At 43.7% G+C, this 14501-nt stretch overlaps 1 protein-coding gene across 3 annotated transcripts in view; it reads right to left on the bottom strand.

The window, feature by feature from the left end:
* Nucleotides 1–9049, bottom strand: part of WLS (Wnt ligand secretion mediator) — a 130768-nt gene extending 121719 nt beyond the window's left edge. The window contains exon 1 of one of the 3 annotated variants that reach the window (XM_030823162.1): nucleotides 8982–9049. Coding sequence is in view for 2 of the 3 variants with exons in the window: in XM_030823161.1 (XP_030679021.1) it covers nucleotides 8122–8227 (106 nt within the window). In the remaining variant the exon portion in view is untranslated. Of the gene's footprint in view, nucleotides 1–8121; nucleotides 8510–8981 lie in introns of those variants that run through there. The other 2 variants (XM_030823161.1, XM_030823160.1) reach the window with 2 other exon arrangements.
* Between the last annotated feature and the right edge of the window lie 5452 nt (nucleotides 9050–14501).

Genomic DNA, 14501 nt, shown 5'->3' with positions numbered 1-14501 from the left:
ATTACCTCTGCTTTCTTGGAAATGTGTATCTGTGGATAAAACCTCTGAGTTAACCCAAGGAATTAACCAGATGTTTAAGAAGACCCTCTAATTCCTGTGGGCCAGCAAAGAAAGAACACCCCTTGGCCACATTATGAGAATGGAGTACTGAGGAGAAAGGGGGAGCAGAAAATTAAACTTGAAGGCCCAGGATTTAAATAGGCATAGCAGATAGAAATGTTAGCTCAGTTTTGGGGGATTGGGTGGCACTAGAAGCAGGTTTTGGAAATCCAGGCACAAGCTGTGTCCTTGAAAATACAGTCTCATATATTTCCAGAGCCCTTCATTTTATTTTCTTGAGTCTATAGTCTACCCCCCTCTTCCTATTCCACAACCTCATTACACTCCCATTTCTTCAACAGCTACCTTCAGGACCTACGATGTATGCTAAATCCAGGGAGCATTCAGTGGGCCCACTATCTCAACAAATTTCCTATTACAACTCTAAGCCATCTTTTGCTGTATGCAATAATTTCCTCTGGGGAGTGTTGGCATGTAATTTTCTCAGGTTCAGTCCTCCCTAGCATGGCCCAGAAACACTGGTCAATATTTACAATGGCTGGTGTAGGCGGTTCTTATGTCTTAGGAGTTGGGGATCCCTTGTTTAGGAAGTAATAGGCCAATGATCAGTAACCATGCAGTGATGTGAGTGCATGGTTTGGGGAAGAGGTGGAAGCAAAATGAAAAGGTGGGGGGATTGAGCTTTCATCTTCTGCTGAATCTGTGTAGAATCAATTTCACCACACTCACCCCTTTGTTTCCCATAGAACTGGAAAGGGCAGTGGGAGGAAGGTGGCATTAAGCTTAAGAATATGGCTTAGGATTCAATCAAGGACTGTGGGCTTGAGTCTTAGCCCTCTCATTTACTATCTCTGCACTCTTATTTACTATCTCTGCAACCTCAAAAAAGGTTCTTAAATGAGCCTCAGATTCATGTGAAAATTGAAGAAAGTAAAGTATTTACTTCTTTGGGTTGATATGATCATTAAGTGAATCTTTACATGTGAAATGCTTTCCATAGCCCCCCAGTCTTCCAATATGATTACTGCTTTTGCTCCCCTACAAGATTTAGTCAGGGATACAATGTGGGGGGTGGGGGGAAGAAGTGGTAGTAAGAAGCTATAGAAATTTAGTATTTTTACATTATAAATTATACATCATTATTTTCTTTAATTTAGCAATCCTTTTAGATTCATCATTTTATGAAAAGAAAAGTTAGAAAACACTAAAGGTTGAGATCATTAAGTTTGAGAATTGGCATGTCTCAAGCTCCTCCTCTCCTTCCCACATCCCCGTGCGGGCACTTTCTCTAGAACCGTGCAGAGCTGGCACCACCACAACCCTTCAGAGAAAACATAAGACCTAAATGAAATAGTCGTGATCATTTCATGTCTTGATGCTCCCTGTGTCCCATTCCCTCTCAGGGTCTCTATCAAAATCAAGGGCTGCAAATCTTTCAATAGAGAAATCTATTAGCATATTTTCCAAAGAACAAAATGTACCTATTCCTGCTGTCAGGGTGGCTGTTTGTAGGAGTCTCTGGTTTAAAATGCCCTCATTATTATGCATGGGTGTGCACATAAACAAAACTTCTCCGCAGGGGAAAAGAATTTTCAACTTTCAGTAAGAGGATCTTTTCTCAATTCCTCCACCATCACTGCCCACCCACACCCTCTAAAAACCTCTCCAACCTCCACTGATTCTTTCCTTCCTCTCCTTTGAAAAAGTCTAGACTTACTGTATAACTACATATATGTTAAAATCACCAACTAGAGAAGATAAAATTGAGTAATCTTCTTGCCAGTAGCAGAATCTCAAACATTTGATGGTTAACAAACTTGGCTGCTTTAGTCAATTGGATGATTCATACAATTATGGGGACTGGTTAGAACTTGAATGGAATTGGTTGGACTGGCACAGGCAAACTTCTCAAGACATGCCCTCCCTCGGCCTTGGCAAGGCACTTTTTGGGTCTGTACAGCTGGACTCCATTTCATTTATCATCACATTTAATATTTTCTTCCTTTTGATGTTACCTGATTATAAAAATGAGAAATCAGTTTCAGTGCTATTCTCATGTTTCCCTGTATTCAGATTTTTATTCAGGCCTAAAAGTCAAGGTTTTGGGGAAAGTGGCAGGATCACCTAAAGTTGATAATCTAGGCTCTGATGTCTGATTGACTGGAGTTCAATCCCAGCTTTGACCACGAGTAGCTAGGTAATCTTGTGCAATTTTACTCGATCTTTCTCCACCTCAGTTCCATTACGTGTAAAATGGGTACAAAAATACCAATTTGCCAAGGTTTTGTACAGATGAAATCAGACAGGTTTTGGCACGTGTTGCACATTCAATACATGTTAAACATTTTATCATTTTATTAATATATCTATTTCAAGGTGAAATATTAATATAATTAGTTGATGGTGTAATTAGTAGGGGTTCTAATTTCATACATTCTGGAATTCCCAATAAATAAGTGAAAATTATCTTGATGCTAGAAAACTACATCCTCGGAAATCTTTTGTTGTAAACTTAGATGAAGAGGGGCTCTTTTCTACCCACAGCTCCCCTATTTACTCAAGCTCCATGTCTCCTCTTTACTAAGCCCGTGTCGGCATGTAGCCCCATCCTGAGCATACAGTACACCCTAATAGATATTTTGCAAATCAGGCAAGTAGCACCCAGGAGCTTTAAACTAAGGACCTTTATATAATTTCAACAAATTCAAAATTCTATCTCCATAGAAACACCTTTATGAGGAATATAAGGTAAGAAATATTTCTGCAGTTTATATGGATTTAAAAATTTTAAGGTCAAATCATTGTAAAATGTCATGTAGGAAGAGAAGGCCTTAAGTCCCGATCGGGGTTTCAGGCAGGGAACCTGAAAACCTCACAAAGCCACACATAACACTATTAGCTCAAGGAAACGTTTCTTACTGTAACAGGAAAAGGGAAAGTTCGAATAGAAGTCTAGACAGGCTGTACTGAAAGAACAATCAGATGAAAGAGCAATTCAAGCCGGGCATCTTGTGCCTGTAATCCCAGCACTTTGGGAGGCTGAGGCAGGTAGATCTCCTGAGGCCAGGAGTTCGAGACCAGCCTGGCCAACCTGGTGAAACCCTGTCTCTACTAAAAATACAAGAATTAGCTGGGCGTGGTGGCAGGTGCCTGTAATCCCAGCTATCGGGAGGCTGAGGCAGGAGAATCACTTGAACCCGGGAGGCGGAGGTTGCAGTGAGCTGTTGCACTTCAGCCTGGCTGACAGAACGAGACTCCCGTCTCAAAAAAAAAAAAAAAAAAGAAACGAAAGAGCAATTAGAGATTGTTAGCACGAGCGTGATTACACCACAAGAACCAAATAGTTTAGTTTTTTTTAAGTCAAATATTGTAATTTCAATTTCTAAAAAAAATTCATGCTCTTTTAAAAAAGATTAATTTGTAAGGTTGCACAGTACTCTTACAAACCACATTAGATACTTCTAGTAGTTAACAAAGAGGAAAACAGTGACATTTTACAAAATAAAAAGCAGAATCGAATACAGAAAAATATGGCTTAACATCAACCAAAAACCAATTGATTAATACTTGTCAAGATTCTCACCAGACACCCAAATACTGAAGGACTACAACTATTGCATCATTAAGATACATTAAAATAAATGCAACAAGCTTAAAATCTAATAAATTGGAGAGTAAACACATATACTCTGCATAACTGTTATTTAATTTCTTAAAATTCTGCAACTTCCAAATAAACAACAGCAGCAGGAACAAAAGCTCACATAAATGGGTCACAGTAAAGACCAGTTGCCTCCACTTAATCAATACTAGCAGTCGTGTGGGCTACTTCATTGAAAGAAGTAGATAATCCATGCACAATCTGAGAAAATTGATTACATATGTGTGTATGTTAGATGTTATACAGTATACATTACATCCTCAGCATTAAAAATTTAAAAAGGCCACTCACATAAGTTACGTTTTGGAAGAAATGATCTTTTCTAAAGAAATAATAATTGGTGATTTGTTGATACTTGCAGTTTAAGTTTGGAATAGTCTCATTTATGGGTAGGCTGAAAACAATGCAACAATTTTCTATTAATCCAGTTCTGATCTTCATACTCTTAGCAGTTTTAGAATAGCTGAGAACAGTGACCTGCTTTTTCAACCATCATATTCCTGAGACATGACTAATTTGAAGCTAAGCAAATTGCACATAATGGGATTCAAGTTCATGATTTTTAGTCTGCACTCTCTTTTCAGGGTACATGGTCTCCTTCCCCTCCCTGCTTCCACCACCCCCAAAGCTGCCTTTTCAGGAGCTAAATTCACCAAACATGAAATCAAAGGAAAATTATTTTTAAGTTTTCTGCAGGCTTATTTTTAAGGAGGATAAAGTTATATTTTTAAAAATATTTATCTTTTCCTTCAGGCACTATTGCATTTTAAAATAATTTCTAAATATTTAGAATGTATTTAGATGTATTTAGAATACTAGATGTATCAGATGTATGGTTTCATAGTGGCTCAAAGTTTTTACAAAAGCATTATATAAATCAGTGAATTTATAAATACCCCAAGTTCTACTATGTAAGATGTTGCTTTCAGAGCCTTTTTGCAAAATCCCATTAAAGGTTTAGATTACAGACACTGGTGCCAAAAAAAAAAAAAAAAAAAAAAAAAAAAAGCAAGCAAAAAAAAATGTGTGTGTGTTTTTTTGTTTTTTTGTTTTCCAGTAAGAAGGACGTTGAAATAGGAGAATATTTAAGCTGGTTAAACCAAAGCCAATCCCTGGAAGCTAGTTGCTTTTATAGTGAATGTTTAAATTTTCTCCATCAAATCTAGAAGATTTCTCCATCAAATCTACAATGAAACAATAGTCTAAATGTCATGTACGATTCTCTAAGTACTGAAAGAGTTACACAATTTTAGAACCAAAAGGGAACTTAAACTCCTTCCTCTACCAATGAGGAGCCTGAAGCCTGCTAGTTAACTCACTTGCCTGATCACTTTGGGGCTCATGGATTGTCATTGTTTGGTGGGGTGGTTGTTTTTGTGCTGTGTATTTGTGTGTGTGGTGTATGTGGTACTTACACCCTTACAAACAAGAGCTTTGCCATTTATATTCTCCCCTTCCTAAGTTGCTCTTGCTAAGTTTACTTTCATCAGCAAAAAGAGTGATCAAAAAGAAAAATATATTCTGGCCAGTTCAAAGGGGACATTTCTTTTTCTCACCTGGCCTAGTGCAGATATATTAGAGAGACACTTCACACCCAGGACAACTGACTTCTTAAGTAGCAGTAACAATGAGCAGCAGAGTTCTCTTCTCACTGGAGAGAGCAGAGGAGGTTTCTGAACTTTACCTTGACTTTCCAGCCTACAAACTGTTCCTTCAACTACTGTCTCCGCTTGCCCACTTTGTCGCTATTCTTTCCTTAGTTTCCTTTGTTTTCCAGCTTAGGGAAGTTTGGTGGGAAAATTTTTCACTTACATTTTGTTGATATTTATTTCCCATATTTGGGTCCTACCCGAATTTTTAGATGTTTAAGAGCAAAAAAAAAAAATTACTGTTTGAGTGAAAGAGGAAAGGCTAAGTCACTGTTCAACATGGGCTGGCTGTGACCTGAACTGGTGACCCAGCCGTTGCAATTGAGGAAGGAGAGGAGGTAAGCAGTAAACTTCCACGGTTTCCTCCAAGTGAGGAAGGAGAGGAGGTAAGCAGTAAACTTACACGGTTTCCTCCAAGAAGTGTTATAGATATTTTTCAAGGAAATTGGAATAAAGCAGTTTATTAATTGAGGGGAATCTAGTTACAGTTAGCACCTGCCACGGACTTTTTGAGGTTGTCGTCATTAACCAAATTCTTCGGGAAAAACAATCTTTGGCACCACTTACTCCAGACAAACCCTGTTTGGAACAGACAAGTGTTCTGACCCTATAGTCACTCCAATGTCCACCAGCCACTCACGAGTGCCCTTAGGGCTTCTCCTTGGTGGTAGCATCCCAGAAATCCTACTAGTTTCAGAAGTGCCCTAGGAAGCCTACATCATGGATAATGGGCTCTGCAAAGCTAGGAGATGAGCCTAGAAAAAGAAAAAGAAATACACCAACAAACACCAGGAAACTATGTGTAATGGTTTGCTGCTTGCGCAAAAACCTCAAAGAGGATGAAGGTCAGACAGGGATAATAGGCCAATTTAATTCTGAAAGCACAAGGTGCAAGAAATTTTAATTATGGTCTGCCACTGAAATCACACAAGATCCAATGGCATCTAACTGCAACTGCTCATCAAGGGAGACAAGAGGTGTAATTGTAACCGCTGCATAATCACTGCGAGGGCACAGGGAAGGCTGCGTTCAGCTCCCAGCAGAGAAGGTATTAAGAGCCTCGAAAAATCCAATACGGGGAAACGAGATTGCATGTAGCCAAATAGAGGCTCCCAACACAAAAGCCAACCCGTGTGTGTGTGTGTGTGTGTGTGTGTGTGTGTGTGTGTGTGTGTGTGTGTGTGTGTGTTGAGGGTTCCAGAAAGAAAATATGAAGCTGTTGGGCCCACACTGGGGATATGAGATTGTTTAAAACTCTGAACCCCTTTCTGCTTTGTGGATAAATGCACACACAGAAAAGAGCACTGTCTCCTTTAGGGATTTCTCTCCTTGCTGAAGCTTCACCCACTCTCCTTTGTTTAAGACAATTGGCTTGGATGTTCCCGCGATTTACAGTACCAAACTCCCTTTAATTTGTTCCCATCAAACCCAAGTCTGGAGACGAAGCGCCACGCACACGACTGGAGGTGCCCAAGCCTGTGCAGCTCTGGCCGCGACGCCCCCGGGCGTTTCCCCCGCACCCCACATCGCGTGGGCGCCCGCAAAGGCACGCGCGGAGAAAGCCCCTCCGTGGACTCTCCACTCCGCAAAGTTTAACAAAGCCGTGAAGTCAGGAAAGCGAACCTCCCGTCCGCGCCCGCTGCAAAGTTGGCATTGAAGTTTGTGCCGGGCCGTCCCAAATCTTGAGGGGCGGGGGCGCGAGCGTGCAGAGAGGCGGGAGGATGGATGGGGACGGGGAGACAGCGAGGGGAGGGGAGTTTTTCCGAGTGGACGGTCCGTGAGGCGGTTTTCTCCACCCGGAAGCCTGTTTGACTCACAGAGGTCCGGGAGGTGCGCGCCAGGGGAGGTCTCCCGGGGCGGGCGCTGTCGCCGGGGAGGCTGCGGAGCTGTCACCTGCGGGGGGCTGTGGTGGGAGCGGGGGGCGCTCTAAGCGCCAAGCGAGGACGCGGAAATCCACAGTCACCGGCTCTCGGGGCTCCAAGAAGTGGGGGAAGGGATATTCGCGAGTGGGCAGGAGGCCAAAAGCAACACCTTTCGGATACGCTTTTCCCCTCCGGCCTCTCCAACTTCCCGCGGCGCTGGTCCAGGACCCCCCCACCCCACCCCACCTCACCCCATCCCACGCAACCTCCCGGCCCACAGTTCGGACCTGGCCACGGCAGGGCGTGGGGTGGAGTGCGGCGGGAAAGCAGAGGGCGCGGACCCCAGACTGCAAACCCTCAGCCCCCAGCAAAGACGAGCAAATGCATTTACAACCGCGCAAGTGTCTCAGCCTTGCGACAGGGCTCGGGTTTGCGCCGGGCGCAGTTCCCCGACTCTTCTGTTGTTCCGAATAAAGTCGATTACGTTGCCCTCCCGGAGCTGATTGGAAGGGAACGGAGAGGAAAAGGGGGGGGGGGGAACGCGGGAAAAAGCTGGGGGGGGGGGCGGCGAGCAATCAACTTTGTAACCCGGCGCTTCCTCGCGCGATCCGTCGCCATGCTTAGCATTCCCACCCCCGCCGCCCCCCTCCTGCCTTTCAAGTGGATACTGAAACTAGGCCAAAACTTTTTCCCCTCCTTTTCTCTTAGCCACTAGACTGGATTGTGCCCCACGGAGCCCCATGGAGCTCTGCTTTCTTAAGCACAATAGCCGGACTAATTAGATCATAGAAGCAAGGCAGTGATACTGTAACAAGTAGCCCAAGAGGCAGCGAGGGAAGGGGCCCGAAAAGACAGAAAGGGGGAAAAGTTTGCAGCTCTCCGCACTTACCAATCAAGCCTCCCACCAGAAAGGCGACGATCTGGAACGCGAGCAGAATCCCACCAACAATGCACAGCTTCTTGGTGCTCATGTTTTCTATAATTGCCCCAGCCATTTTTGCGCCCCCCCCTTTTTCTTTTCTCCTTGAAATGAATGTTTTAGGGTGAGCTTTCTGCCCCCTCCTCTCACACACTCCCTCCTTCCTCGCCTCCCTTCTGGGCGCTGCAAAACTTCGGAGGTGCTGGAGCGCGGCGAGGATGGGACCGGGACGGGGCGCCCGCACGGATTCCCCCGGCGCGGCCGGCTGGGTTCCCCCAATGCCCGGAGCTGTGATTGTGGCCGCTCCGCCGCCTGTGGACGCTTAAAGGAGCAGGGAAGCGGATCACATGACGCCGCCTCCCTCCCTTTCTCCCTCCCTCCCTCCCGCGCTTCCTCCCTCCCTGCCTCCCTCCCTCTCTCCCTCTGCCCCTTGCCCACCAGTTCGGGGCTCGGAGCTGCGGCGGGTGCTGGCGCCCGGCTCCCGGGTCTGGCCTGCAACCTGCCCCTCCAAGGTCTGATGCCATTTCGGGGTTGCTGTTGATGTTAAGCGGGTTCCCCTGCCCGGCTTCTCACAGGTTTCCTTTTCTGGTTTCCGAAGTGCGAGATTTAAATCACCGGTGGACCGCCTTGCAGACCTTTAACTTACGCGTGGACTTCAGGAAACGGTCCCCGCCCCACCCCCAACTGCTAGAACTCTCTTTAGGAAAGAGGAGGAGGATTTTTTTTTAAAGGGCCCAATAGATGCCTAAGTCAAAACACAGCGATGCGGAATAAAGTCTCAGCTCGACTTCTTTCTACCAGGTTCCCAGCCTCGGTTATTAGGCACATACCCAGCTAAATTCCCCACGGCGCCCCTTGAGGAACCTTGCGCTCCAGCCAAATCAGACCACTGTTCCTTACTCCAGCGCCTGTGCTTCCACAGCCTTAACCCTGGTTATTGCCTTAAAGAGAACACGTTCTACTCCGTCCATGTTAAACCTGATCCAAAACCAATTAGTCTAAAAACACCTTTCTAATTTTCCACACCACCTCCTTGCAGTATCTCTGGGAACTGAGCCCCTACAATCCTGTATTTACATTTTTACCTCCTGTTGTAAGGATTTGTGTACACGTTTGTCTCCACCACTGAGCTGTAAACTCCTGGGGAATAGGGACCAAGTTTTTTTTGTTCTTTGTACCCCCCATGGTGCCTAACAAAATGCTAGCTCTAGTAGGTGCCCCCTAATCTTTTGTGGAATGAATAAGTGAATGTGAAAGCAAGCCCACAGTTTGTATTTCAAAAGTCTAAAGAGATCTTAGTTGGTTTAGAGGGTACCCATATTAAGTCACAATGTTTGTTGTCTCTTTGTGAGAAATCGTATATTTATATCTATACTTAACTTCCATAAAAAGAGGGGCGGGGTTCCCGATAGGGATTTCCTGCTCTATCAACCCTCAATTTCTGGGCCTGGTTTTTCCATATTTCATAAACTGGCCACTTGGCCAACACAACTCACCTTACTCAATAGACCCTTGGTTTGGTGAATACCCCACCCTGCTCCCCAAACGTGCAGTTTCTACCACCACCACCCACACATCTCGTTTCTTGTCCCTCCCATCCTTACACACCCTCTTCATGCCAAAAGACTATTTTTCCCAGTCCTCTCTCCTCCTCTACTCTGTTCCTGAATTCTCATTGCCCTTACAGAAGATGTCATGCAGGTTACACTTAATAGAGGCATTCATTTCTAATCTCCAGGTAGAACAGAGATTTCTCAAGGACAAGCACCAAACTTTATGCATACAAAACTCCATCTCTTCAACGTCTAATGGTTCTTAACAGTTCTGAGGATATACAATCACGTGTCACATAAGGATGTTTCAGTCAACAACAGACCGTGTATGTGACAGTAGTCCTGTAAGGTTATAATACCGTATTCTTACAATACCTTTTCTATAGATATGTGTAGATACACAGAGTACTTACTATTGCATTACAGTTGTGCATAGTGTTCAGTACAGTAACATGCCAGACAGGTTTGTAGTCTAGGAGCAATCAGCTACACGGTGTAGCCTAGGTCTGTAGTAGGCTATACTACCTAGGTTTATGTAAGTGCCCTCTATGACATTTGCACAATGACAAATCACCTAACAACACATTCTCAGAAGGTATTCCCATCATTAAGTAATGCATGACTGTGGTTGCTGTTTATCTACTCTCTCATTCAACTCTTTATCCAAGTCACTTATTGAGACTTTAACATGTTCCAGGCTTTCTTTCTTAAGCACTGGAGGATACCAAGATGTCAAGGTACTTGCACCTGCCCTAAAAGAACCCCAGTCCAATTGTTATTCACTGAATAGTAATTAATTACCTCTACTTTGGCAAACACCAGGTACTATCAGAAAGCATGAGGTAGACAGAATTGTTGTCCTTCCAATGTCCTTCAGTTCAAAGTACTCAGATACCTTGGGGTATCATGTTCTGAGCCCAACACTCCTAAGGGCCCATTTATCTTTCCTAAAAGTCATTTGTTTTCTCATAAATACCCTTCTTCTCCTATTAAGATAGTATATACGCTCCAAATTCGATTAACAACTGCCTCCTTGAGTGGTTATGAACGCCCACATGCATTTGATATATGTGAACAAAAATTTGTCTTTTGCATTGCTAATCTGTCTTTTGTCAGTTTAGTCCACAGACCCCCAAGCACTATGCATAAGAGGGTAGAGAAAAATGGCGGGTTTTTTTGTTTGTTTATTTATTTGTTTGTTTTTTTGAGACAGTCTCATTCTGTCGCCCAGTCTGCAGGGCAGTGGCACGATCTCGGCTCACTGCAACCTCTGCCTCCTGAGCTCAAGCAATTCTCCTGCCTCAGCCTCCTGAGTAGCTGGGATTACAGGTGCCCACCACCACATCTAGCTAATTTTTCTATTTTTAGTAGAAATGGGGTTTCGCCATGTTGGCTAGGCTGGTCTTGAACTCCTGACCTCAGGTGATCCACCCACCTCTGCTCCCAAAGTGCTGGGATTACAGGTATAAGCTACCATGCCTGGCCCCCATCCACTTCAAATATAAACTAGATCCATAAAAAATGTCTGGAGTGGTAGAATTGATTTATTCAGATTAGTGAACTCCTTGACTTAGTTTTTAATGAGCTACTACAATACACCCGACCCCCTCTGCTCTGCAATGCATCTCTGAAGAGTAACTAGCCTAACTCCTTAGGTTTCCATTATCTCATCTGGAAATGAAATGCTGGTTCTCCACCAAGATGATCCCCTGCTTTAAAAGAGCACTTATTAAATAGTTATTTTAATTAAAAAGGGATATTTCTAATTGCTAATCAGTACTTCTGTCATGAGATTACCAATAATGCCCAACTGGGTGGGATGTAGACACCTGTAGTATTCATCACCATGGGCTGCTTTAAAAAAATAGAATTTCTATCACGTCTTTTTAAACATTAAAAGTGACTGTGAATCTTTATTTCCCAAGCGGACAACACAGGTGAATATAAAAGAACAAAACAGTTAGAGTCAGCTGGATCTGGGTTGGAACCCAGATCCCACCTGCCCCTTGTTTCACGTGATTATAGGCCATTATACAGTTACCACCTCTGAGGCTTCACAGACCAACTCTGAGGCCTCTGTAAAAGCTTCACTCTTTACAGAAGAGTTTTCTCTTCCGTAAAATGGGAATAATAGTACTATTTCATGGTATTCTTGTAAGATATGAATATTTATTATTATATTTAGGAAACTAAGGGAAATCAATAATTTTGTGTTTAAAAACTAGTAAAACTAGTGAAACTGATGACTGAGTATTGCTCAGCTCTACAATTTGTATCATATTATGATTACTCTTTGAAGCATATGTCAGGAGAAGTCTGGGTGCTTCACTTTACTTACCAGTGTGTTAATAAGGGCAACATCTAGTATTGAACTTTGACGATACTCAGCGGTTTTTAACATAGAAACATCTGTTCTAAAAACTTCCAACTGCCGGGGAAATGTTTGCTTTGAGTCACTGTCATTAGGTAGATTATCCCAGAGACTGAAATAATCCAAGGGTAAATCCAACTCTGTCAATAAAAACTGATCATTTCAACTCCATTCCACTAGACTTTAAATTAGGTATTCTGATTTATTCATCATTTTATTCAAAGTGTTTGGGATATGCCGGGCACGGTGGTTGACACCTGTAATCCCAGCACTTTGGGAGGCCGAGGTGGGTGGATTACCTGAGGTCAGGAGTTCGAGACCAGCCTGACCAACATGGAGAAACCCCGTCTCTACTAAAAATACAAATTAGCCGGGCATGGTGAGGCATGCCTGTAATCCCAGCTACTCAGGAGGCTGAGGCAGGAGAATCGCTTGAACCTGGGAGGCAGAGGTCGCGGTGAGCTGAGATCACGCCATTGCACTCTGGCCTGGACAACAACCGCAAAATTCTATCTCAAAAAAAAAAAAAGTGTTTGGGATATGGAAGGTCACAGTGATGTTCCATGCATATGTATTGAATAGATGAATGAATGCATGAATTCATGAATAGATGAATGAATGCATGAATTCATGAATGAATGAATGGATAAATGGATATCTAACCGAAGGTAGATATAACTCCTCCCTCACCCCCAATTCCTATATATAATTGACTGACTATATTCCTACCTGGCACCTATACACTAGGCTGCATTTTACACATGTATCTATATATGTGATGTGTTGTTACCCTAACTGGCTTGCAAATTCCTTCAACACAAGGAGAGTGTGACCTGAGCCTTTGTGTGTCTCACAGTCCCAGCACAGCACCTTGCACAGAGGAGGGCTCAGATTCTGGAGCTGAGAAAGCCTCCTTTGGAAGCCAAGAGCAGCATATTGTTATTGGCACTGCAGTAAATGTAATGTAGGGGATCTCAAAAAATTGAATACATCTCCTTAAACACCTCATTTACTTCCCAGAGTGACCTAACGAGAAGAATAATCCCACTCTAAGTCGTCTCATTCTCATAAATAGCTTTTATCCATAAATGGCATCCCTATGGCTCCATGGTTGTTGGTATTTTCTGGTAATTGGTGCCTGTGAATGTGAGCGAGCACTGTGGGTTCACACTCTATTATTCAGTGTCACTTTTCACCACACACACACACACACACACAGACACACAACTTCCTTTAAAATGCTTTTTTTCCCCCAAACAAAACCACCCCTCCCTTCTTTTTCTGCAGACCCCATTGTCTTATTTTGTATGGAAATACAAGACCTTTCTTAATGCCTCCTTTTACACAATAACTGTGGGTAGGAACTATTCAGAAAACCAATACTTCAACCTGATCTTCAATTGCTTAATAAATACCCCATGTCCCACTCCCGTTTTGCATCTCCACCTCCTCTGTAGATCTTCATTTCACCTTTTCTTTTACATTCCACAGACATTTCAGTCATTAGGCTTATTCAGTCACAGCTTTATGTCTTGCTAGCTGTGTAATAAATGTGGGGAAATTACCTTTCTCATTTCTTACAAAGAATAATACCAGTCTTATGGGTCGTGATCATTAAACAAAATAAAAAGTGCCTAGCACAGCGCCTGACACAAAGTGAATACTCAACAAATGCGGCATGTTATAGGGGAGGAGGGTTCTGTCCCCAGAGAGCGAAACAAACAAAACAAACTTTAAAACCCCTAATTATAGTCTCTCTTATAAAACTGCCTCTTTGAACCCAAGCAACCTGGAAGGGCAGGTAAGAAACTTTACAGGTTTCCAGAGGCCTCTAGTGGGAGGCAATCAACAGTGTGAAGTAGCCAGCCAGCCCCCTGTTTCTCAGGCTTGAAAGAAGCTGCAGCAGAGAGCTGAGAAGCCTCCAGTGTTTAAGCCTTTGAGATCACCTGTGCTGGGTTCCTCCGGCAGAGGTGGGGAAAAGAGCTTTTTCTTTTTGCCAGTTTTCATAGTATAAGCCAAATGGGGGCTGAGCTGACGTCTCCTTCATGTCATGATGGCTCTTCTTCCCCATCTCCCCCTGAACTTTCTCATGCTCACAAGTTCCTTGACATCTGCTTCTCTCTTTGCAGAGTGGCGATAGGTGGAAAATCTGGGAAGGCCCAGAAACACCTGCCCCGGACAGTGGTTCCTGTGATATGCAGACAACACCCAGCGCCGTGGCAGACTCGGCACACAAATTTTTGTAATGAATGATGATGAACGAACAAGTTCCAGTCCCTGGCTATGCAGGGCTTTGGGGAGACCTCCCGTAGACGGCCAATGTCAGGAAGGGAAGCTGAGGCTTAACCTCAGCCTTAGCCTAGATATGTTAAGAATAGACGCTGACTCAAGCCAAAGCCCAATCTTTATCCCCATTGCAGATTAGC

This window comes from Nomascus leucogenys, chromosome 12 (genome assembly GCF_006542625.1).
Source record: "Nomascus leucogenys isolate Asia chromosome 12, Asia_NLE_v1, whole genome shotgun sequence".
NCBI lineage: Eukaryota > Metazoa > Chordata > Mammalia > Primates > Hylobatidae > Nomascus > Nomascus leucogenys.
The sequence above is the reverse complement of the archived record's forward strand: the minus strand, read 5'-3'. Positions and strand labels throughout refer to the sequence as shown.